Raw genomic sequence first — 25079 nt, forward strand, 5'->3', positions numbered from 1 at the left:
ATCTCTAAGGTTCCTTCCAACCCAGACCATTCTGTGATTTGAATTTCCAGCTTGCTTTGCAATGAACTGTGTGGGATAAGAACCCACCTGCTGTAGAAACATGGGTGATCCAACACATCAGGTGATTTAATTTTTTGGTGTGATTGAGCAGGCTGTCTGCAGCAGGACAGCTCCCATTTAGGTGGTGATGAAGCATCTCCAAAAAGTGCAAAAGTCCCTCAGCTTGCTAATGAGGCTGTGGGCGGGTGCCCACCCCGTGCATCTGAGAGGAGGGAGGAGCTGGAGCTGGACGCAACAGCAGGGATGGGATAACATGGGAGCAGGTGAAGGAGCTGTTACAGGAGGGAAGGTACATTTGGAGTTGGTTAATTTGGCCACGTGGACCGCTGAATGTCACTGAGCCTTGCTCAGGTGTAGCAGCCAGTGTTCCCAGGTTTCTGTTGGCTTTCCCTGGATGTGAACTTCCCGGTGTCCCTGGGTTGTGAGGACTCAGTGCTGAGCTGCCTCCTTGCCCTCTGAGGTGCACAAGAAACCATCTGTGTGATTTCATGTTTGTTAGAGGCCTCTCAATGCAGGTGCTCAGTCTCCAGATCTGGTTTATTCCCTGCATGCAGGAAAGGAGCAAATTTTCCATAAAATCCACTCAGATAGATTATTTTCCACAGAGACCCACCCTGCTGAGTGCGATGCTGTTAAACAGTCTGTGTGTATCTGTGCTTTTCAGGCAGTTATTTCCTTTTCCTTATAACTCACCCAGGACAATGAAACTTTTAAATTCATGCTTAATTATGACCTGAAGCTTCTGTCAGGGAGCAGGAGCCTGAACCTGCCACGTGGTTATTTCCTGCTGTGGAAGCATCGATGAGGGTGTTTTAGGGAGGTGAGAGAGGCTTGTGGTTTTGCCTTGGGGAAAATAACGTGCCTGAGCTATCTGGGGCTGGAGCCACAAAGAATACCAAGGATTTGAGCTGTCTCAGTGTTTGGGAAACCAACCCTCTCTTCCTGCCTGGAGTTGACCTCTTCATGCTTCTCTCGTGTGATGTGGAGTGCCTGTCTCTTGACTGTGGTTTTGCCTCAGGAGAGTTCTTGTTCATTAATTACTTCAAGGTAAAAGCAAAGAGAGCCTTTGCTTCCTCCCACACCTAATTTATCCCCTTTAGAAACGAGTAAAAGCTTGTGCCACTGCATCCTGGAGTATCCTCGGTTTGCTTCCCACGTCCCAAAATATCTTTAGCACTTTGTAACCAGGAATGTGGTGAGCACTGCAGCATCAGCCCCTGTGGTTGTAGGGATTTTCCAGTTTGGGAAACTCTGCCCTGTGGTCCCTTGCTCAGAGCTTTGGAGAGGAGAGGGGTGAACTTTGCATCCAGGATGCTCTGCCACTCCATCCCACAGGACACAGAAGGATTTGCTCCTAAGCTGGATGTTCCTTTGAGCGGAGAAGTGCTTGTGTACGGCCTGGAAGAATAAATAAAGAACACTGTGACTGGTTTATTACCAGAAAACAACACTAAATAATAAATTTAAGAACTAAAAGCTCTATATGTAAAGTAGATTTCACAATGCATTATGCAAAAAGCAGAAAGGCACTGCTGAAGGAAACCACTGGAAGAAGGCAGGCTGGGAAGATGGATGATCTTGCAGATAGGACAAGGAGATGTGGAGTGAATCCCAAGCTGGCACGGCTTCTCAAGTGACCTTGGGCAAGTTGTTTTTCCACACCTCCATTACCTGCTCTCTGAGAACGGGATGTGGTTTTCTTGTCTCCAGGATTTCATCAGAATAAATGAGCGTTTGTGAAGCACTTGGCTGAGCTCGGCCGAGGAGCAGGGACAGCCTGTGAGCCTTTGGCAGAGGGCAGAGCTCAGGTTCCTGCGAGCACCTGGGGAAGAGGTTTCTGTATTTTCTCCATACTGAGCATCTTCTGGAGCATGATCTTGTCCCCATGCCCAGATGGGAGCACAAAGCTGAGAGCCAGACTCAATTCTTCACTCGTCTGCTTTGAAGCGTTTGAGGTCACGTTTGCTTTGTGGAGAGAGGGATGAAGGTCAGGGGCGTGGGCATGCCTGGATTCCCCTGGGTGCTGGAGAGAGGCAGTGTTGGAGCTGGATGCAGGCCCAGTACATCCTGACTGCGGGTTTCTCCTCACATTTCTGAATTGCAGTCACCTGGCAGCCTGGACACAGAGTCATACAGTCATTTTGGTGAGAAGGGACCTCGGGAGGTCTCTGAACCTGGGCATTGTCCAGCGAGTTTTGGATATCTTTTGGCCTCTTCTATCCTCCTTCAAATCCAGTTTAAAGCTCTTTCTCTGAGCCCTCCTAACTCCTGCAGGATGATCCTTTTCCCTCTTTGAAACAGCTGAACCCCATCTGTTGCCCCCAGACCTGGTGTGGTGTAAACCAGTCCATGATCCAAAGCCCCAGAATTCTGCTGGTGACACCAGGCTCAGAGCCAGTATTGATCTGTTGGCTCTTCCTGCTTCTTCCCTCATCATTTCCTGCAGCTGGAAGGGCAGAGGAGAGCATCACTTGTGTGCCATGGTGACAGGAGTGAGCACCCTTCTTCCCCAGGAACTTGGGGTGGAAAAGAGCTCTCAAAAGATATTGGAGGCCCTTTGAGGGCTCAAAGTGCCACTTCTAAAGCCACTGCCTTCTTCAGCACGTGTGGTTTCCTACTTTTCCAGAGTGAGCACATAGAGGGGCTCTTGGAGCGTTTTTCCAGGATCCCTTTACCCCGCACATGCCCATGTGGATGAGGAACAGGGCTGGAAGCAGGTTGGGCTCTGCATGGAGCTGCAAACGTGCTGGATGTTCCTTGGTTTAGATGAAACTCCCTAAAGCCAGGGATGCAGTTTATCCCTGGAATTTCCAGGTTACAGGACCTTTTACCTGTGCCTGTAACAGCATTGATCTCAGCCTGGGAGAATTGCTCTGTACCTGTGAGCTCTGGAGATGGTACAAATCCCTCGGGATGATCCCAAAGGCTGCTGCATGCAAAGCATTTCAGAGTGAATTGTCCATCTGCTGCTTTGAAGGATCTGCTCCCAACCAATTGTACCTTAAAGCGTGTACCTGATAGTTTTATTCTCCTTGTTCAACTGCTCCTGTTCCCAAAGTGATTGGAGATTTGGGATGTAATCCTTCCCTTTGAAAGCATTAGGAAGTAGAAAGTTATCATTGCTGAAGGGTTGTTTGAAGTTTGTTTTCTTCCGGTGCACCCTGTTCTGAAGGGGGGAACACGCTGTATTTTTATTTTCTCTCTTTGACTTCATTTCTAGTGCTGGTGAAAGAGAGACTTTGCAATAGAAGCTGTCTCTCCAAGCCTGGACAGATAAAGCACAGGAGCCACTTCCACACTCCCTGAGATCCTTCCCCATTTGCCAGGAGGGAGCTGGTGTGGCAGAGGTGGGTTTGTTCTCCATGGAGAGCAGCACACCAGAACTTTGTGGATAACAACACTGCAGACCCCTGATTCCATAAGGAAAGTGAGTATGGATGCACACAGATAGAGCTTGGGAACTCTGATTTAGCAGGTGCAGGATCCCTGTGGGTTTTCCTCTCCACAGTGCAGTCTGTGCCACCATGTTCGGCCTCATGGTTATGCGTTGCTCTGCTGAGCTCTGAAGGACCATAAGTTTAAAATTCCCAGGCTCTGTTCACAAATATGCTGAGAAAGGAGCAGTACTTCCCTAATTTTATAGGGAGATGGATAACAGAGGTGTCAGCAGGGAGGAGCAGGTGCGGTCAGGTTTTTGAACAGTTGCAGAGTAATGACTCCACAAACACTCACAGATCAGACCAGCCGGGTTATTTCCAGAAATGCAAAATGAGGGAGAACCTCAGGTATTCCCGTAACTTCACTGGCACGAGGAGTGCCTGCTGTGGAGCTGAGGGAAGCTCAGGGAATGCAACCTGAGCTTTGACAATGTGCTCTGAGCAGCTGAGTTTCATGGCAGAAGGAGCTGCAGTGTGCAAACCTGTCGTGCCTGAGAATTCAGTCAGGTTGGCATTTGGGAAGAGGCTCTGATAATTATTGATCTTCTAATCTCCCAAGAGCTCTTCCTGCCTCTTTCTGTGTGTATGTAATTAGCTCCATCAGGCAGCAACATTGTGCTATAACATCAACAAGAGTTTTCATGACACTTGATAAGTTTAAAGAACTAAATAGTGCTTGGGAGTGAGAGGGATGAGTTGGCTGGAAAGCTCAGCAACTCTCCTGCTTCTCCTCCTCCCAGATTTCTTTTCGGGAACGATGGGAATCAGCAGCCTTTTTCCCCAGGGCTGATAAATGCAGCCCTGAAATCTCTCTTTCTGAAAACTAAAAAACCACGGATTGGGTTTTTACTTTGTCTTTTTTTTTTATAAGTCCTAATGGCAACGTGTGACAACCTCAGGCTCTATTGAGTTGATGAGAAATAAAGTCTTTATAGTGAAGAAGAGTCCAGGAGTGTGTCTAAAGTGCTCATTTTATCACCAGCACATATTTCATACTGACAGTCCGTACTTTTAACTAATCCCAAGCCATGTGTGGTGCATTTTAAATCCCTCCTCAGCCTGCCCTGGCCTTACCCATGTGGTGTTTTCCAGGAGAGCGATGGAGTCACATTGGCAACCTCAGGCTTCTGAGCATACGGATATTTTTAATTCACAACCCATATTTTGAGGTGAGGAGTATGAATTTTGTTCTGTGTCAAGGAAGGGAAGGACCAGAGGAGCCACTGGAAGGATTAGGTGGCAGAACAGCTGCAGAGGATCAGTTGTGGGGTGATGGATTTGGCTTTTCAAGGACCCCAGTTGCCATTTTAGAGTCCAGTTTGCCATTTCATTACTGTTTATGGCTTATTAATGGGCAAAGTAACCACAAAGGAATAAGATTTTGATGCAGTCTCACCTTTGAGGCTGCAGTTTTTTCTGACCAGCCCAAAGCAATGTGTCCATGTGTCCACATTTAAGACCCCACTTATCCCATGGCACCCCCAAACAAAAAACCCAAGCAAAGCTTGTTTTCCCCACGTGTGCCTTGAAGTTAAGCTGATTTTTAGATTCTGTGATGTTCAAGTAAGTGTGTGCTTTGGCATTTCCCTCAGGAAAAGCTTTATTAGGGCAGCTCAATCTCCTGGCCAGCTGTTTGCAGAAAACTGGTGGCAACTGGAGGATCTTTGCAGCCCCTGTGAGACCAGGTTGAAATGGCTAGGACTGGCACACACACACAGAGCATGAGCTTCACTTCCTGCAGAGAGCTTGAAAAGGGGGGAAAAAGAAAGAAAAACAAAATAAAATCAAATAAAATATTTTAATATTGTTATTATTATTATTGTTGTTGTTGTTATTAATATTGTTATTATTATTATTATTATTATTATTATTATTATTGCCTTCAGTTACATGTTGGTGCCTGCTAAAATCCTGCTGCTGGGCAGAGCAGTCCCAGAGGCCGGAACCTCCCATCTGCCCACAGCCATGTGCTGCCAAGATCTAAGAAAGCTGATTTAGCCTTTTGCTGACTTTTTAGCCCCTTTATCCTCCTGGCTTTCCGAGATCCACACCACTGCTCTTTGCCAATGTCATGAATTTAAAAACTGCCTTAGTTTTAAGTGCCCATTCTGCTGTGCAACTGGGTTGTGAGTCACATTGGTGGGGGGGATGGAAATCCCATTTAATCACGGGGTGTTAAGTTAGTGGCAACAAATGTCTGTGTAACAACAGGCCTAGGGATTGTGCTTTATTACCCCACATATTTCCCCTCTTCATGATGATTTTTTCTGGTTAAAATCAAATTTCCCCTTAATTTTCTCTGATGTGCACTTGAGTACAACACTGAAAATTCCTCCTGACTTCTTTCTGCTGCTTTAAGATGAACTTTTTTGCTTTGGCTCATTTCCAGATCTCTCTTTCAGCTGAGATTTGCTTCCTCACCTTCTTTCTGGGAATTCTTGATGAGTAGATGAGAGGGGCATTAAATAGATTTAGTGAAAAATGACCGTCACCAGCGTGGATGACTTTCCTCTAATTAAAAATTGAAATGGAAATGAATGAGCTTCTCTTGAGGCCGTGAAGGAGCTGGTGCTGAGCCCAGCTCTATATTCATCAGTGATGTGGGAAGTCCAGTGTGTGAAAGAATATCCCAGAAACTTCAGTACCTTGGAGGATGCCAATAAAAGGGAAGAGAGATTTTCTAGTGGCAGCATATTGATGTGCCCTAGATTTAAATCTGCTGGCCTAGAGCTAAGAGTCAGAGCTGAATTTCATGGAATAACAGAATGGTTTGGGTGGGAAGGGACCTTAAAAATCATCCAGTTCTACCTGCCATGGGCAGGGACACCTTCCACTAGTCCAGGCTGCTCCAAGCCCCATCCAACCTGGCCTTGGACACTGCCAGGGATCCAGGGGCAGCTACAGCTTCTCTGGACAACCTGTGCCAAGGCCTCCCCACCCTCACAGGGAAGAATTTCTCCCAGCAGGTTCCCAACAGATCCTAACTTCAGCATCTTTGCTTTGATGTACAGTGTAGACTTTTCCAGTGTTGACCAGAAATTCCCTCGTATGCAGCCAGCCAGTTAATCATAACCAAGGCAAGTGCGTTCCCTTTAAACTTTCTCATGCAATGAATCAAAATTTTCCAGCAGGAAATGAAAGCAAAACACTTCATCTAAAAATTCCTCATCAGCTCTAGTCACTGGAGCAGAACAATGGCGATTACGCTCAGTTATGCAGTACAAACTCCCAGCACTGCTGTGTCCCGGGATCGCAGCGAGGCGGGCAGGGAGAGCAGGTGTACGTCAACACCTCTGGTTTGGATGTGAGGAGAGGGGGCCTTACAGGTGGGAAAAACAGGGATCCAGGTCCAGAGCTGAGGAGGTTGTGTAGTCTGGAGCAGCCCCGCACAACCCTAATGAAGAGCAGAGTGCCTGGAGAAGGCTGTGTGTCCACATCTGATGGGTCCCATCACCTTCTCAGGTAGCCCAGAGGTTGTTCTTTTGAGAGAGGACAATTGGTTTTAAATCTAAATGTCCTAGGTGAGTAATGGGTCGTTTTGGTTGCATTGCCTGACTCTGACTGTTCTCTTGTAGGAATGGCAGAGCTTCACCCTCACAGCAGCGATGAGAGAGACTGACAGTGCTCTGAGTCCCCTCTGGCTCCTTCTGCGCAATGGCTGCTGCCTCTGCATATTCATTGGATGGTAATGCGGGATGTCGGGAGCAGTGGTAGAGTTTGGCTCGGTCCCACTGTGCTTTTCTTCTGCCGGTTGCGACTTTGAATCACCATGACAACGCTGTGACACTTCCAGCAAAGGTTGCCCGCGGACCAGGGGTGGGCTGGAGGTGGGCGAGAAGGTCAATGATCGAGTCTAACGGGATCAGAAGTTGTGCCTGCAGCAAAACGAGCGTGGAAGAGCCGCCGGCACAGCAAGAAGATGAAATTCCCCTTCCATTGGCTTCTCGTTAAGCAGGCACAATAACATTTCCTTTTGAGAGACTTGCTGTAAAAACTCTTTTGGTTATGGCTACTGATCCAACGTGATTGTGCGCGCGGCAACTTTGGAACTCATGACTGGCTATACGATGTTGCGCAATGGGGGAGTGGGGAACGGAGGCCAGCCGTGGGTGTTGAGGTGGTCCAGTCGGATCCGGCTCACCTGGCTTAGCTTCACCCTCTTCATCATCCTCGTTTTCTTCCCCCTCATTGCCCACTACTACCTGACCACCATCGACGACGCGGACGATGCCGGCAAGCGCATCTTTGGCCCCCGCACCGGCAACGAGCTGTGTGAGGTGAAGCATGTGCAGGACCTGTGCCGCATCCGCGAGTCGGTCAGCGAGGAGCTGCTCCAGCTCGAGGCCAAGCGGCAGGAGCTCAACAGCGAGATCGCCAAGCTCAACTTGAAGATCGAGGCCTGCAAGAAGAGCATTGAAAATGCCAAGCAGGACCTGCTGCAGCTGAAGAACGTCATCAGTCAGACTGAGCATTCCTACAAAGAGCTGATGGCTCAGAACCAGCCTAAGCTCTCCTTGCCCATCCGGCTGCTGCCAGACAAGGATGATGCGACCTTCCCCCTGCCAAAATCCAACAGGAACTGCAGGCTGCACAACTGCTTTGACTACTCACGCTGCCCGCTGACGTCTGGCTTTCCAGTCTATGTCTACAACAGTGACGATTACCCTTTTGGTAGTTCCTTAGACCCTTTAATTAAACAGGCCTTTGAGGCGACTGTCAGAACTAATGTTTATGTTACTGAAAATGCAAATATTGCTTGTGTGTATATAATTTTAGTGGGGGAAATGCAAGAGCCCGTATTGCCAAAACCTACTGAACTAGAGCAACAGTTGCACTCTTTGCCATATTGGAGGACTGATGGACACAACCATCTCATCATCAATCTATCGAGGAAGTCGGAAACTCAGAACTTCATTTACAACATCAGCACAGGGCGTGCCATGATCGCCCAGTCCACCTTTTACGACACCCAGTACCGACCGGGGTTTGACATCGTGGTATCGCCCCTGGTCCACGCCATGTCCGAGCCCAACTTCCTGGAAATCCCGCCCCAGGTGCCGGTCAAGCGTAAGTACCTGTTCAGTTTCCAGGGGGAGAAGATCGAGTCTCTCCGATCCAGCTTGCAGGAGGTTCGCTCTTTCGAAGAGGAGATCGAAGGCAACGCCCCGGCCGACTACGATGACCGGATCATCACCACCTTGAAGGCTGTTCAGGACAGCAAGCTGGACTTTGTTCTGGTGGAGTTCACGTGTAAGAACCAGCCTAAGGCGAGTCTGCCCACTGAGTGGGCTCTGTGTGGAGAAAGGGACGACAGACTAGAGCTACTGAAGCTTTCTACTTTTGCACTGATCATCACCCCCGGGGACACCCATTTAGTGATCTCCGCAGGGTGTACCATGAGACTGTTTGAGGCCCTGGAAGTTGGGGCCATCCCAGTGGTTCTCGGAGAGCAAGTTCAGCTACCCTACAACGATGTGATCCGGTGGAACGAGGCAGCCTTAATTATACCAAAGCCACGTATCACAGAAGTGCACTTCCTTCTGAGAAGCATTTCTGACAACGATCTCCTTGCCATGAGGAGGCAGGGCCGCTTCTTGTGGGAAACCTACTTCTCCACCTCCGACAACGTCTTCAGCACAGTCTTAGCTATCATAAGGACTCGAATCCAAATCCCGGCTGCTCCTATCCGAGAAGAACCCGCTGTGGAGATCCCCCACCGGTCTGGCAAAGCTGCTGGTACAGACCCCAATATGGCAGACAATGGTGACCTGGACTTGGGGCCTGTGGAAACAGAACCACCCTACGCATCTCCCAAATATCTCCGCAATTTCACCCTCACCGCAATGGATATCTACAGGAATTGGAATTCTGCTCCGGGGCCTTTCCACCTCTTCCCCTACACTCCCTTTGACCCCATTTTACCATCAGAAGCAAAATTTTTAGGGTCTGGGACTGGATTTCGACCAATTGGTGGAGGAGCAGGTGGCTCTGGGAAGGAGTTCCAGGCTGCTTTGGGTGGCAACGTCCCGCGGGAGCAGTTCACGGTGGTGATGTTGACTTACGAGCGGGAGGAAGTGTTGATGAACTCCCTAGAAAGGCTCAATGGTCTCCCCTACTTAAATAAAGTTGTGGTGGTGTGGAACTCTCCCAAGCTTCCCTCCGAGGATCTCTTGTGGCCAGACATCGGCGTCCCAATCATGGTAAGACAGATGTAGCTACATCTATAATGATCTTGTTCGTGGTGGGATTTGTGTGTTGGAGTTGGCTGTGTCAGCTCAGCTTCAGTCCTGGGGGATGGTTGGAGGTGTCTGTACCTCGTCTGGATACTTTAATCAGTGGAGAAAAACAAGAGGTGCCAGGATATAGCGCTCATGGAATACGAATGGCTTTTGTGGAGGCTAATATGAATTTTGATGCTTAGAGCTGAAGATTGTTTCTTGCTGGAAATCTTTGCTTAGGCTCTTTAAGTGCCTCCCTGTGAGGACAGTTGACACCTTATAAATATCTAGGTAGTAACTGCTTCTGCACTTTGCCAGATGAATTTTTTATTAAAACAGAAGAGGGACCCACTGAATTCGTGTTGACTGCAAAGACCTCAAAACTCATCTCTCACTTTGTATCACAAGGGGTGGCAGAGAAGGAGTTGCAAGCCAAGGCTGACGTGACCGTGAGAGTTTCCATGCTCCCAAGGCTGTAGCTGAGTTTTCTGTATATTTGGGTTGATTATTTTTTTTCCCCGGCCAAACTGAAGAAGCAACACCTTCAAAAGCCAGCCTTCATTTTCAGACCTGTGAAGATGTACTCACTCAGGTATTGACTTGTAAGGAGTGAATTCTCCCTAAATTTTTATTTATTTTAGGACTTCCCTGTCATCCCAACATAACCTTCTTCACTGGCCATTGTTAACAATGAATATTAAATGTAAATCTCCCCTCATAAAGAGAGCAAGGGCGCAGAGCCACTAACAAGAACTAACACTGTGTGGTCTGAATCTGGTTGTGTTTAGAGGACAAATGGAAGGATAATGCCTTACAAATTAGGGAAGGGGAAAATAAAAGAGGGAGATGGTACTTAAATACACAAACTGTGTGTGGTTTATGTGACAGGATGCTCCTGAGCTTAATAGCAATGGAAGCTTTATGCTGCATGCAAAGAGATTCATTGATTTAATATTTCGTTTTATTATTATTATTGTGATGAATAAATCCTTCTGCTCACATTTAAAAACCCTTATGGTCCAGGAACAATGAGGAGGGAAAATTGCTTGGATAATTGCGAAATAATCTTTCACATTAGTCCTTTCGAACCTCTGAATTCGACAAAATCTTTGCATTGTGTCTGCTGAAAAACCGCGTCCTCCTTCGGAGCGGGGATTGTTCTCCTTGGAGTTGCTAATGGGTGTTATTTGTGAAAGAAAAATACGTTTCTGTTGATGGAGGGTAATGGCTTTTTGTACCTGGCTCTCATCTGTACATCTGTTGTGTTGGAGCCCCTCTGGTTTTTCGGGGACTTGACACACTCGAGTTGCTTCGTGTCACCTTCGAGCCACGCGCTGGGGGGGATGCGCTGTAGGGAATGTTGGGAACTGTGGGGTTCCAGAGGAGAGAATTGTCGTGTGCCTGCTTTGGGACGGTGGATGGTGACACTGTGCTCATGGCCAAGTGCTGGGGAGTGGCTGGATCACGGAGAGCTTCTGCCAGGTCCTTTCTGAAGGGGTGTGTTGGTCTGATAATAGTTCTGCTTTCTTCCCATTTTTCTAAATCCCAGTTTTTAAAAGAGCCCAAGTCTTCTGGGATCTCTCGCAGGAGGGTTAACCCTGAGCAGCCTCCAGGCATCCATCCCACTGACGTGCCTGTTGCTAAGCCCATCTCCAGACTGGGTGTTTAATCCCGTTGGGAGTTTGTACCATTCATCTACATGGATGGTTTGGTGTGGCAATGATGGAAAACTTCCCTGGGCTTCATCAGACAGTGACAAATCCTAAGGTCTGCCTCTGGAAAAGGATGACAAGAATGTTGGGAGCAGAGGTGAGGCTCTGTCTGAGCCTTGTTGGCTGAGATGTGGGACGTGCTGGCCAGGGGAAGAGGCAGGTGGGGATGTGGGATTGGCAGGAGACACAAGTCAGTACTTGCTGGTGTCAGAAGGAACTGAAGAGCTGTGAATCTGATTTCCTTATGGGGAAAAAAAGGTCTTTTGATGGGGAATATCCAATTCTCTCAGATCTGGAAGTGGTAGTGTATCTCTATGTAACAAATACGTTGCCAGTGACTTCGGGATGCAAGGAATTGCTCTGTGTTCAGGTCCCAGAGCACAGAGCTTTGCGGGGAAACTTGAGGGCAGAAGAGAAGGGGATGAGGGTGGATTTGGGTTGTGATTGAAATGGGTCCAGGCACCATCTGACTGAGGAGCAGCACAGCAGCAGCACATGTGTGCCAGCATGATCCTGGATCAAAGCACCTGAAGCCAGAAGGTCACTGAAGAAAATCTGTGATCAGAAGGACATGGATCTGTTGCAGTGAGTCCAGAAGAAGCCACGGAGATGCTTTGAGGGCTGGAGCCCCTCTGCTCTGGAGCCAGGCTGGGAGAGCTGGGGGTGTTCACCTGGAGAAGAGAAGGATCCAGGGAGAGCTCAGAGCCCCTTCCAGTGCCTAAAGGGGCTCCAGGAGAGCTGGAGAGGGACTTGGGACAAGGGCTGGAGGGACAGGACACGGGGAATGGCTTCCCACTGCCAGAGGGCAGGGATGGATGGGATATTGGGAAGGAATTGTTGGCTGTGAGGGTGGTGAGGCCCTGGCACAGGGTGCCCAGAGAAGCTGTGCCTGCCCCTGGATCCCTGGAAGTGTCCAAGGCCAGGTTGGACAGGGCTTGGAGCAACCTGGAGCAACCTGGGATGGTGGAAGGTGTCCCTGCCCATGGCAGGGGTGGCACCGGATGAGCTTTAAGGTGCCTTCCAACCCAAACCATTTTATCATTTTATGTAAATCACAGGCTAATGAGACAAAGCAACGTGTGTAGCATGTCTGAGGCTTAAAGAGCCTTTGGAAGCAAAATAAGTGTCCTAAACCCCACCAGGGCCTGCTGGTGGCAAGAGATGTGTGGCTCTGTGCTAGCAGAATTCCCCAAAGGAGAGTTGGGCTTCCGTGTGTTAACCTTATTTATTGATGAGTTCCTTGAAACGTCGTGTGCAAATTGTGCTGCTTGGCTGTGATTTGGGGGTTGTCCTCCCAAGCAGATTTCTTTTCCCTGGTGGGCTGGGAATTAATCAAGAGCCAAGCTCAAAGCTGCATTGGATCTTTGAATCTTTCATGGATAACGAGATAAACAGGGAGACAGAATATATTTGATTTTTAAAAAACTTTGACTTAAATATAGATGGCATAATTTACTAAAACATCAGTGAGATTGCTAAGCTGCACAGGAGTCTGATCAAATATTCTGTCCCTGTCCCCAGCCTGAAGTGAGTAGGTGGAAATCCAACATAATGTGAAGTTGTTTGTAGTCACTCAGGGCTGCCCCTGGAACAGATGTAGGTACTTTGCCCTCACATTTAAAGCTGTAAAAACTCTTCCCATCCCACGTTAATCAGTATCGCAGCAAAACCCAACGGTGTGAATGAGAACTCTTGTTTGTGCAAGCTCAAAGCCTCACTTTCCCCGAGTGTTTGTCTCTGTGGCACTGCCTTAGGAGAACTTCCCAGGACAGAAGGAGTGGGACTGTTCCAGCTCCAACAGCCACATCACAGCCACTGCTGAGCTTCTCCCTTCTCTAGGGAACCTCTGGCTGCCCCATCCCTGGAAATGTTCCAGGCCAGGTTGGACGGGGTTTGGAGCAGCCTGGGATGGTGGAAGGTGTCCTGCCTGTGGTAGGGGGTGGGACTGGGTGAGATTTAAGGTCCCTTCCAGCCCAAACCGTTCTGTGATTCTGTGATTTGGAGCTAAACCTTATCCAGCCCAAACCAGTATTTTCACAACCTCTGCTCGCATGCTAAGAAGTGACAGCCAGAACTTCCAGCTTCTCTCCCTCTGCTGGCTGTGTGAGGGCCCTCAGTGGCTGAGCCGTGGCTGGAAAAGCCCTGCAGCAGTTTGATTTCTCCTCCTGCTCGGGGCTGAGGTGGGCTGTGAGTGCTGGAGGCGTCTCTGAGCACTTAGGCTGGGTTCAGTGCCAGCTCCTGTGGCTGCCGGCAGTGACTAATCCCTTCCTCCAGCTTTGTTCCAGAATAAGTCGCCGCCTTTGATCCCTGCAGCCACTTCCAGTGGCGTAATGTCCTTTGCTGCTGGCCTGGTGGCTGGCTGAGAGGGCTCATTCCATTTTGCTGCTTGTTTAAAAAGGAATAATCTGTGGAAAATGGCTAATCTGGAAGTGCTGCCGGGTCTGCAGACCTGTTTGGGTCCCTTGACATGGCATTTATTAATCAGGAGCAGGCTGGGCAGGGAATGCTGTCCTGACTTTCCCTGCTGTTTGGGCTCTGGCTGTGTAAATGTGCTGTGCTGAGCTGGCTCAAAGCTCAGATGCCTGAGGTTTGCATGTCCTTTCCAGCAGAAGGACTCAAAGGGTCTTTGATATCTCCATTTTAAGGAGCACAGCAGGATCTGTAGGTGATACTTCTGGCCAAGAGGAGGAGGACAGAACCTGGTCAGGGTGGTGGCCATGGTGGCACCATGAGCTTCTCTACTTGTCTTTCAGCAAGCAGCTGGATCCTCAAGCTTGGTTTTCTGATAATAGCAGCATCAACCTTCCAAACTAACCAGCAGCTTGAGATAAGCTGCAGTGGTGTGTGTGATCCAGAGTGAGATCATCACACTGACCAGGAGCTGTAAAAGAGAATAAAACCTCCATGTTGATCAACACCACCCCTTCAATCAGTCCTTCTCCTTCCTGGGAGCTTTGCCTAAATACCAGCTCAGGGTCTGGTTCAGTTTGGTAATTCAGCATTTACCAAACTCTTCCTTGGTGATGTGGCTTGTGCTTTTCTGGGCCAACTCACCTGCAGAAACTCTTTGGTGAGTCCCAGCTTTATCCTGCTTTCCCCTGTCTTACTTTGACTCACAGCTCTTGTGTTCCAAATCAGAAGAAACCCAACTTTGCTTTGAGCTCCTGAATTGCATATGGGCGTGGGGGGCTCCAGGTTTACTTCCAGAAGGAACAATTCACACAAAATCGGCTGAGAAAATCCCTGTGTTTCTTAGCACTGAGTCACTTCACACAGGAGATTGGCCCCATCCTTGGCTTGAACAGGCCATACTCAGTGCACCAGCGTTACCAGCAGTGTATCCCAGGTTTGTGAGCTCAGTTTCTCCACAAGAGCAGTTTTAGAAGGCAGGGAGACGTTCCACAGAAGTGCCTGGGCGCCGCTGCCGGGTTTGCAGCACCACCTGCTGCCAGCGCAGCCGGTGCTGCCGGGGAGGCAGCTGAGTTCTGAAATCCCTGCGAGGTTTGCCATCTCCATATGTATTTTTTCTGCTGTGCAGCAGCAGAGGAAGGAACAAATTTGCTGCTTAGTTTACCTGTGAGTCCTGAAATCCAGATGCTTGTCACTGCAGGGCCTGAGCAAAGGTGCAGCGAGGCGTGAACGTGGGATGATAATGGAACAAGCAGTGCCGACTCCTCGGAATTTGGACTCGGAATATTAATTCCAACACCCTCACAATCCTCGCTAGACCCAACCCGTCATTCTCCCCCATGCCATATGCTGGTTTGTGATGGCTTTTCCACAGATAAAACCTTACTGTAGCCCCAGCCCCTGGAATTCCCTTGGCTCAGGATGCAGCTAATGTGGTCGGTGACCAGAAGGAAGCGTATTTGGGGCACTGGAAAGGAAAAGCAAGGGAGGGAAGCATCCTTGCACGCTGCTGGGGACATAATTGGGTGGGTTTTGTCACATGAGAAAGCCTGCAGATGTCCCAGGGGCCAGTCCTCCGTGCTGAAGCATTAAACATCACCACGGAAGCTGCCTGTGCATCTCAAACGCTCCCCGTTTGGAGCAGGCTCTGTCACAACCGCTGGGGGACAAAAGCAGCGCGACAGGACTTGGCACTGCAGGCAGTGCAGCAGCAAAACCCACACTGTTTTTCCAGGGCTGGATTCCTGCTACTTTTAGGGTTTTATTGTGACCTGTTTAAATACCAACAGAATATCAAATGTCCCCAAATTATTCCGTACACTGGAACAGGCATGGAGGGAATGGAGTGTATGGATGCATTTCCTCTCTTTTTTCCTTTTGTTTTCACCTACTTTCCATCCTCTGGGACTTTGTTGTGATGGAGTTGAGTGTTGACATCCACTTCACTGCAAGCTATGCCTCTCTTCCCATAAAGTCCCAGAGCCTGGATATCTGCATTTCCTTTCTTCCCAGGCTTTTATCTGTCCTGATGGAGTAGTTCTGCTGTGCAAAGCCATTTGATTGTGCATTCTGCACAGGCTGCCTTATTTGTGAAGACAGCCCTGCCTCCCAGAGTGGCCATAACTTGGTGCTGTGCCATAAGACACGGATGGATCCCCTGGCACAGGAGGGAAGGAGGCGAGCTGTACTCACGGAGGTCAGGAATTTGGGTATGAAAGAGATGGGACAAAAGAAAATCTGCATTTGCTGGAACAGAAGGGACCTCATGGGGCATTGGGACATCAAAGAGGCAGCTGTGAGGGACATGAGAAGGTTACAAAGAGGAAGGTGCCTCTTGGATATGAGGTTAGAGAAAGAGATGAGAAGCAAGAGAGAGGTTTTAATCGCTGCTTGTTGCTGCATGTCTGATGTAGCTCCCAGATGCCTCCCCAAACTCTGTGGATCAATCAGCGGAGACATTGCAGAAGGTGATGATTTACTCCCAAGTTTTGGGCTGGGCTGGCAGCAGCAGCCACCCCCTGGACAGTCTCCTTCCCCTTTTCCCCACAGTCCCTTCCCCTTTCCTCGCCTGTGTCTGGTGAGGAAGCAGGTGCTGCTCTCCCTTATCTAATTCATGGATGCTCTTTTCCCATTTTCTTAAAATCAAGCTGTGCTTAGCGATAAAGCCTGATGGGCCTCCCTGCCCTGCTGGGCATGCAGAATGCTCCTCTGTCCAAAAAGCAGCACTTGGCTCCTTCCTGGACTTCTGGAAAAGGTTCATCTCCTGTGGAAAGCCAGTGACAGCAGGTGATGGAGTAGCTGGATTCAGAACCAAAGGGCTGCAGTTTGTTTTCCCCATGTCCTGTCTCCAGAATCCCTGGAAGCAGTTGTTTCACTACAAGCACCCAGAAAGGATGGAGCTTTTTCTCCTGATGACAGCAAGGGGATGTCACTTCAGAGACTGTGAGAAAATCAGTAGTTTTCAGACACTTCCATTTATTTAAAGCCTTTAGTTAATTAATGAAAATCTGTGTTAGCCCTGTTAAGAAAGGTGAGGATTTTTTTCCTTCTCCTGAAATTGGCCAAAGGACCATCAGCAAGGAGCTGAGGGTCCTAAAGGGAAACTGGGGCACGGAGAAAGCGACACCTGGTCTCAGAAGCATCTACCTCCGTGTCTCCATGTAAGTTCACAGAAATGCTGTTTTCACCTATTCCCAGATTTTCTAACAGAAAGATGGGAAATGTGGTGAAGGTTCTGTCTTCCCAGGTAACACTTCCAGATCCAAATAGTTCAGCAAAGTCTTCAGCTTTCTGAATGCTCATTTGAACTGAACTCTGAGGGGTTTGAGCTTCGTGGAAGGAAGAGAAATGGGCTTTGTTCTTGACATTGAAAACATTTGGGGCAGGGAAGTTCCATTTCCAACCTGGATGTGGAAGGGATAATCGTGGCTTTGATCTCTGAGCTGCCCAGAGCCTGGCTGGTGGGAGCCTGGCTTATCTCTGTGACAAGGGACAGCCTCATCTTGGACTGTGACAGAAGAGAGCTAAGAGGGAGTAAGAAAAGCTTCAGAACAGCCATAAACTGGAAAACTCTTTCCAACAGGGCTCATTTTCCTCTTGCTCTGAACACAGGTGACAAAGCAAGTTGGTTTCAAAACACTGATAGTAATTAGGCTGGTTTTATTGGAATTTATAAAAGGAATTGTTTTGAATTGTGACTCATTTATGTGAAGTCCATAATTTCTAACACATGCTGGTCCTTAATTCCCATCCTATCTTGTGGCTTGTGGGAGGTGGTTCTGGGAGTCTGGATTCATCCCAACCATGTGTTTGGCAGTAATGCATTGACTGCCTCTTGATGGAAGCATTTTTTCCTCCTGGATTTTGTTGAAGCAAGTATTAAAAGCCTTGGAATAAATGAAGCTTTGAAGGACATGACATTGCCCATGGCTTGGGCGTGGAGATGGTTCCCTACTCCTCTGGGTGGAAGAATGGTGGGCTGGTGTAAAGTAGGATTTAGCCAAGGATTCCAGGAATTACGATCCAAAAATTGAAACCTACAAATTCCTTAGAAACCCATCTGGGGGTCACATCCAGATTTGTCACTGGCTGGCTCTGCCACCTGGAAGGAAAATTGTGTGTTTGGGGAAGATGCCTCTCCCTTTGTTTGGCCGCATTCAGGAGGACATCCCAACCCTGTGCTCTGCTCTTTGAGCTGATGGAAACTGCAGTTCCCAGTGAGCTGTGCTCCTGGAACAACGAGGGATAAAATGCCAATTTGGGGATCATGCTGTGGATACTGGGACAGTTCTTTTCTTCCAACATTCCATACAGGAGCTCTCATCCCTCCATAATGGATTTGAGGGCAGGGATGCTGGCAGCAAGCTGTCATCATTTCACCCAGAACTTCCCCTGTAAGATCTCAGCCTTCTCATCTCACAAGTCCCCGGAAGGCTTCCGGTCTGGAATAAACCTGGAAGCCAAAAGTGAGTTTATGTGCCTGAGTGCTTTATGGTTGCTGCTCCCAGCCACATAGACATTAATAAATCCACTGTCCTCTTCCCATCAAAACAATAACCTGCCTGCAAACTTGATGGCTTCTTGGCTCTGCTGTATCTGAGTTTATATTCTGGGTTTTTTAGTAGCTGCTCAGTGAGTTATAGTCTGACTGCAATTCCCTCCTCCCTTTGTTGGGCTGTGATGTTTGTTGGGATGCCCTCGGATACAAATGTTTGCACTGAAGCTCTTGTAGGATGGGTCAGAGCAGCTTTTAAATGCTGAAAACATCTCCGAGCATCCTTGGGTGTAATGTATTCCAGAAGAGTGAGACGCACCCGTGCGAACAAATTTACAAATAATGGCACCTGCTCTGCCAGGTGTTTTGTTTTCCTGCTGTAGTGGAAATCCTTTCTGACAGATCCCGAGGAGGAACCTGCTGAAGAAGTAATTGCACAACAATGCACAACAATACAGAGGATTTGCACTGACTAAAGCCTCTGGTAATTAAAGCAGCCGGGCTATCAGCCAAAGAGCAAAGTGTGGAAAGATAAGCTCTGCCTCACTTAGTGAGCAGAAAGGAGGTATTTCCAATAATCCCCTGGGATCACAGCCCGTGGATTTCCAGCACTTTCCTGTTGTCTGTCTCTCTGTTGTGCATTTCTGTGTCTCCAGGATGTTGCTGTGTTTCCTCCCATGCCATGACCTGGTCCTGCACGGGTCTGATGCCTTGGCAAGGGGAGGAGATGCTCAGGGATGCTCCGGAGCTGCCTCCTGACTCTTCCATCTCCTGTCTCACAGATGGGATGTGACAGCCCTTCTCAGATCCACCTCTCAGCTCCCAGTCCCTTTGCTTCCAGACTTCTGGGCATGGAGCAGGGGACTGGCAACGTGCCTTTTCCAGGGAAATCGGAAGTGCAGGAATTAGCTGGTGATGGGCTGAGGGAGATCTGGGCTTTCATACTTTAGAGGTTTTGGGGTTTTGCTTGTTTATGGAAATCAGGTCAGGGAGTTGCAGTCTGTGAGTGGTTCTTGGGCTCTTGTGTGGCTGTTCTGGGCTCTCGTTTGGCTCTTCCAAGGATAAGAAGGAGCTTGTGCCTGGCTTGACACATCTCTGAGTGCTCCACTGGGGGCACAACTGGGCAAGTCAGGCAAGCAGGGAAACGGATATTTTTGCCAAAACAAGGCCAGGCTTTCCCAGTCAGTTCCTTGTGCAGCTCTTCCCTGCCTGGTACAGTGCCAGCTTCCCTGTGAGTCCCAAAACAGATCCAGGAGATGAGAGCCAGTTCAGAGCAGTGGTCACTCTAACCTGGCTGCTCCTCAGGCTCTCTCTGCTCCAGGGATGGGCCAGGGTGCTGCAAGGATTTGCAGCTGGCTGAGCCAAACTCCTGCTGAATCCCAGGGTCTGAGTTGGGTCTAATCTGGAGCAGAAGCGTGGGATCTGTTCCTGGGCTTGTTGACAGTGCTCACATCCATTCCTGAGCTGTTGGTATTTACCAGTGTGGGAAGCTTTTGCTACCCACAAGTGGTTTGAATCCCTCATCCCTGAGCTCCAGGCAGTAACACTCCACCTTTTGGATGGAGTTAAAAGCTGCTGCCTGCCCTCCTTCTGTCTCTTGGCATGTTCTCTTTCTCAACAGTGGTCCCAAATGGCATCTCTGTGTTTTACCTAATATTAGCAAAGTGGTTTTAGCGCAGGCGGTGTGAGGAAGGCGTCCCCATTTCATCAGAATGTGCTCCTGGACCTTGTCTGGGGAGAGCTCAGCCACCAGGGTTGGATGGAGACACGGAGCCAGGCACGGGATGCTGGAGAGATGGTGAGGTCATCGTGGGAAGCACCTTCCCCTTGGGTGGAGTTTTATAGTGCAAATAAAATTCATCAGGGATGGAAATAGGCGAGCTGACACCAGCCTGTTGTTTTTTCCTGTGTTCAGTGATACAGAGCTGGGCTTCTCCAGCCTGGAATTCCTGGCTCTCAGCCTTATCCATACAACACTTCTGTTTCACCACCTCACTGGCGCTGCGCTATCAGGCGTTGGGTGAAATTCATCGGGTTTTGTGACTTTGAATCCAAAAGGGCAACATTCCTACTGTGCAGGGCCAACCTTTGAAAATCCTTGGCAGGATTTTTCCATCCCGAGATCTCGGAGTTGTTTGGAGGCATTCATCAATGGAACAGCTGCCCTGTGAGATTAGGGAAGGGTGGATGGCACTGGTTTGTTAAAATGGGACACACCAGGGCTATCATTATCCAGAGCTTTGGAAGGAAAGCTGATTTAACCAGCAACCTCTTTGCTGTTAAAATTACCACTAAACAGCCAAGGGGTATTTGGAGAGGGAGAAGAGACACAGAGGATGAAGTTCAGAGTTGACAAATAATAATGTATGCACGCCCTGCTTGTGCTGAATCCATGCTAGGGACACTCCTGCCGCCATCCATCGTCGTCCCTGGGGTGTTTCAGCTCTGGGAGTGTGTCCAGGGAAGGGAACGGAGCTGGGGAAGGGGCTGGAGCAGCAGGAGAGGCTGAGGGAGCTGGGAAAGGGGCTCAGCCTGAAGCAAAGGAGGCTCAGGGGGGACCCTGTGGCTCTGCACAAGTCCCTGACAGGAGGGGGCAGCCGGGGGGGGATCGGGCTCTGCTCGCAGGGAACAGGGACAGGAGGAGAGGGAACGGCCTCAGGCTGGGCCAGAGGATGGTCAGGGTGGACATCAGGAGGGATTTCTCCACCGAAAGGCATTGGAACTGCCCAGGGAGGTGGAGTTCCCATCCCTGGAGGTGTTTTTAAAACGTGTGGATGTGCTGGCTGTGGATCATGGGTTGATGGTTAGATTTGATCACTTTAGATCTCCACAGCCTTAGTGATTCTGTGATTCCATGATCTCACCTTTGGGAATTGCCTATTCCACTGCAAAAAAACCCCTACCAAACTAAAAATTTGGGTTATCAGTATCAAAACCCTCAAAAGAGTGAGCTCTTTCTTCTTCAAATGACTTTCCCTGGCTTCACAGCAAACAGAAGCTCGTACATCTGGGTCATGATCCCAGACCTGCCAGTGGAAGTTGGATCATGGGCTTTGCACTCCACAGTTTTTCCCTGTGAGCTTTCATGGAAAGCACACAGAGGAATTTCAGGAAGTTGAGAAGGGAATGAGCTGCAGCAGTGGAGTTATTGGAACATGACAGTGTGTTATCCCAGGGACCTTCTTTGAGCCAAATAATTACACTTAATTGTAAAATAAATCTAATTGGACATCCAACTCCATGTGCATCTCTAATTGCACAGCCACTAACAGCAACACACAGAATAAAAATAAGTGTCTGCATCCCTTTAACATTAAAACGAGTATCCTTCTCCTTTCGCTTCTCTGGGAAGATGTGACAGCTGCTCCTGTATGAAAATGAATAAATAATCAGTTTTATTTGTATCTCAAGCTGTTTTCTCCTCTCGGAGATGAGCGACCCACTGATCTCAGCTGAGGAGTTTAAATGGAGACCAAGTGTTTGCACATTTTCCGTGCGTGGACACAGCATCAGTTTAAGAAAAGCCTTTCCGTGGTATCTTCCTGTGTGGTTTTGTTCTCAGCGGGGGATAATTTATGCCGGGGTTTATGTTGCATTATTTAATTACGCGTATTTTAAAAATGCATCTGTTTTGCCAATTTATATTCAGCATGCGCTGCCTTTGGATGGCTTTGGAGCTGAATACCCTTCTCATACCTCTAGAGATGAGTCTTAAAATAGTCTATAAATCTTTTAAATTCAGATTTTGAAAAGGCTTTAAGTCGGAGGTAGCAAAGCCGGAGGTTCAGGGCATAAAGGAGGGGCTGTAGCTGTTTCAAGGTGAAGAGGAGGGAGCAGGGAATAATTAATACATGAGAAAGGGGATAACAGTAACTTCCCGATCCATCTTTACAAGGGGAGATTAAAGGAACAACAAGAAGGTGAAGAATTGCCAGGGGAAGCCACTGTAAAAGCCAGGGACAGCTCTTCAGGCGATGCATGACTGAGGAAACATCCTGCTATGAGTGTCTCAGGTTTGGGGTGGGTGCTCAGATAAATGGATGTTTTTGGTGCCATCAAATCCAGCAACAGAGCAGATTCCAGAGGATTTCTATGGGGTGGGTGAGGACTGATGTCTCCCTTGCCCACCTACAGCTCCATCCACACCAAGCATGTCCTGGGACTTGTCCAGTCCTGGACCAAAGCTGGGAGCCAGCTGGGAATGGTGAGGCTGGCTGGTGGGGACAGACCAGTCATGAGAGGAGCACATTCCCTCCCGGCAGTGCCTGGGATGCAGGAGGATCCCAGCATCCTGGCTCTCCCTTGGGATGGCTCTGGATGTGGTAATGGGGTTCCTTTAGGAGCTCAGGTCACAGCCATTCCCATTTATCAATACATCAGGATCTGAGTGTGTTAACCACAGGATAACACCCAAATATCATTGTCTGAACAAACACCTCAACGCTGCTTTTTGTGCATCTGGGATGTCGCCTCTGTGTCCCCAGTTTTTTAAAGATTAATTATCCCAAACACAGCCAAAAGAACATCAGTTTTTTTTACAAAATGCCAGCCTGCTCAGCTCTGGCAGCGTGTCTGGAAGGAGCTTTGACAGCCCGCTCACACCCTATCCAAGTGCAGGGCAGCAATTCCCACTGGATTTGCAGCTCATCGGGAGCTGTCTCAAACGCCCTGGAGTCCCCTGCTGTGTTGGACTCATTTCCTCGAGTTTTTGGGTCTGCATTGGGAGAAAGAGCTTGGCTGTGGGGAGGAAAGGCATCATCCCAGGGGCTTGGCTCTGGTGGAAATGCCATGCTGGTATCCCATCTCCTCCCTGCCCCCACAGCTCCTGGCAGTGTGCCGGAAGGAGCCTCGCGCTGCATCGAGTGAGGCCAGGTTATTTCATCTCTCATGAAATCAAGAACTCCTGTCTGAGCCAAAGGCCTGGATCTGTGCTCTTGGCTTTGGAAAGCAGGATGCTGGCCAGTAGGAGCTAGGTGAATTTCTGTCCTCTGAGGGTTTTCTCGTGGTGGGAGTTGAGGTTGGCAGGAGGGAAGGGGTTCTGCGTGGGCAGGGCAGGACACCGGCACCGCTGGGCGTGATGCTGCGCTTGGAAGTCTTCAATAAGCACCACGGTGGTTGTCCTTGGTAGGGGCAGCCAAGCAGATTTGAGGTCTGGGCTGAGAGCCACGGTGATCCTGCCAGCTTTTGTGGAGCAGCTCGGCTTGCCCAGGAACAGGTAGTGATAAAACACTGAGAAAATTGAGTTAAAAATGTGGCCTTGGTCAGACTCATGGGATTTACTCCAGTGGCATCTCACTGGGAATGGGCTGCAGAGTTTTTGGGTGGCATCTGCAGTGACGGCAGCAGCTGCTTTGGCTTCTCCTTGGCACCTGTCCTGGCAGAGAGCCTGGCTGCTTGTCATGGAGCCAACGTGCCCAGGATCAGCCTCTTCTCTCCTTCCACGAAGTGAGAGGCGGTAACACAGAGCTCAGAGACATCAGGATCAAAGTCATCTTTAGCAAAGGGAGCCTCAGGTGTGGAGTTCCCATATGGAGCCTTATCCAATGCCAGAATTCCTGCTGTAGCCAGGATGTTGAGAGAGTCACAAAATCATTCAGGTTGGAATGATTCAGGGCCATCGAGTCCAAGCTGTGCCCGATCCCCACCTTGTCCCCAGCCCAGAGCACTGAGTGCCACCTCCAGTCCTTCCTTGGACACCTCCAGGGATGGGGATTCCAACACGTCCCTGGGCAGCCCCTGCCAGTACCTGACTACCCTTTTCATGAAGAAATTCCTCCTTTTACCCAGCCTGAGGCCGTGTGCTTTGTCCCTGCCTCACATCCCACATTTGTTGCTTGGCTCAATGCAAACTCGTTCTGACAGCTTCACTTCCAAAAAATTCCGCAGCTTCCAGGAGGATGCTGTTTGGTGAGACTAGGCAGAGTTCTTCTCTTCCCCATCCCCATCTCTGGCTGCATTTGCAGAGCAGCAAGGGCCAGTCTGATCTCACACCTCAGCTGCAGAGGGAGCGGGAATGGAGTCGGCTGTGGTAATGAAGGATGTGATTTATCCTGTTTATGGATCTGCACACCCTTCCCTCCTTCCAGGGAGCCTTGCAAATAATCCCAGTGCTTGTGCCTGAGGTGAGGAGGGAAGGGACCCTGGTGTATCTCAGTCTGTGGGTCTCAAGTGCTGATCCAGGCAACTTTCTTAATCAAAAGATGCCTGACTTTGGCCAAACTAGGAGTTGAAAATAGATGTATGTGACAGGGTGGCTTCAGGGATACTTGGAACTCATTGTTCCCTTTTCCTAGAGTTTGCCATCTCCCAAAGTCCTCCAACAGAGTCCTCCCTGACCTCTATTAAGCCTAGACTGGCTGATTTTTAATTGATTTGTGTCCCACATGTTCACATGGGAGAGCTGGAGAAGCCTTGGCTTCCCGTGTGCTTTCTGCAGAGAGAAAGGAGGATGGGAAGCAACCTGCTCAGCTGGGAACGAGGATGTGAGATGTGGGCAGGATGAAGATCATCACCTCCCACATGTGGCCGTCCTTGATGGGTGGGGACAGCGGTGGCACCTCTGGAGCCAAGTCCCAGGTCTGGGCTGGTCACACTGGTCACCCATGATCCGGGATTTGCATTATCCCTTTCCTTCATGGAGAGGATCTGAATCCTGCCCGTTCCTTGGTGAAGCAAGGGGAGCACGTGGTGTCCCCACCCCACTCTGCTCTCTTCCCCCAGCCCATTTGGGTAGAATTGCTCATCTTTG

General features: G+C 49.2%; 1 protein-coding gene across 5 annotated transcripts in view; it reads left to right on the top strand.

Annotated features, from left to right (window-relative positions):
• EXTL3 (exostosin like glycosyltransferase 3) overlaps positions 1-25079 on the top strand; it is a 136186-nt gene that overhangs the window by 98926 nt on the left and 12181 nt on the right. For all 5 annotated transcript variants that reach the window (XM_048296352.1, XM_048296351.1, XM_048296350.1 and 2 more), the window contains one exon: positions 7073-9697. In XM_048296352.1, coding sequence (XP_048152309.1) covers positions 7550-9697 — 2148 coding nt within the window. In that variant the 5' untranslated portion in view covers positions 7073-7549. The remainder of the gene's footprint in view (positions 1-7072; positions 9698-25079) is intronic.

Source organism: Corvus hawaiiensis, chromosome 3 (genome assembly GCF_020740725.1).
Source record: "Corvus hawaiiensis isolate bCorHaw1 chromosome 3, bCorHaw1.pri.cur, whole genome shotgun sequence".
In the NCBI taxonomy this organism is placed as follows: Eukaryota; Metazoa; Chordata; class Aves; order Passeriformes; family Corvidae; genus Corvus; species Corvus hawaiiensis.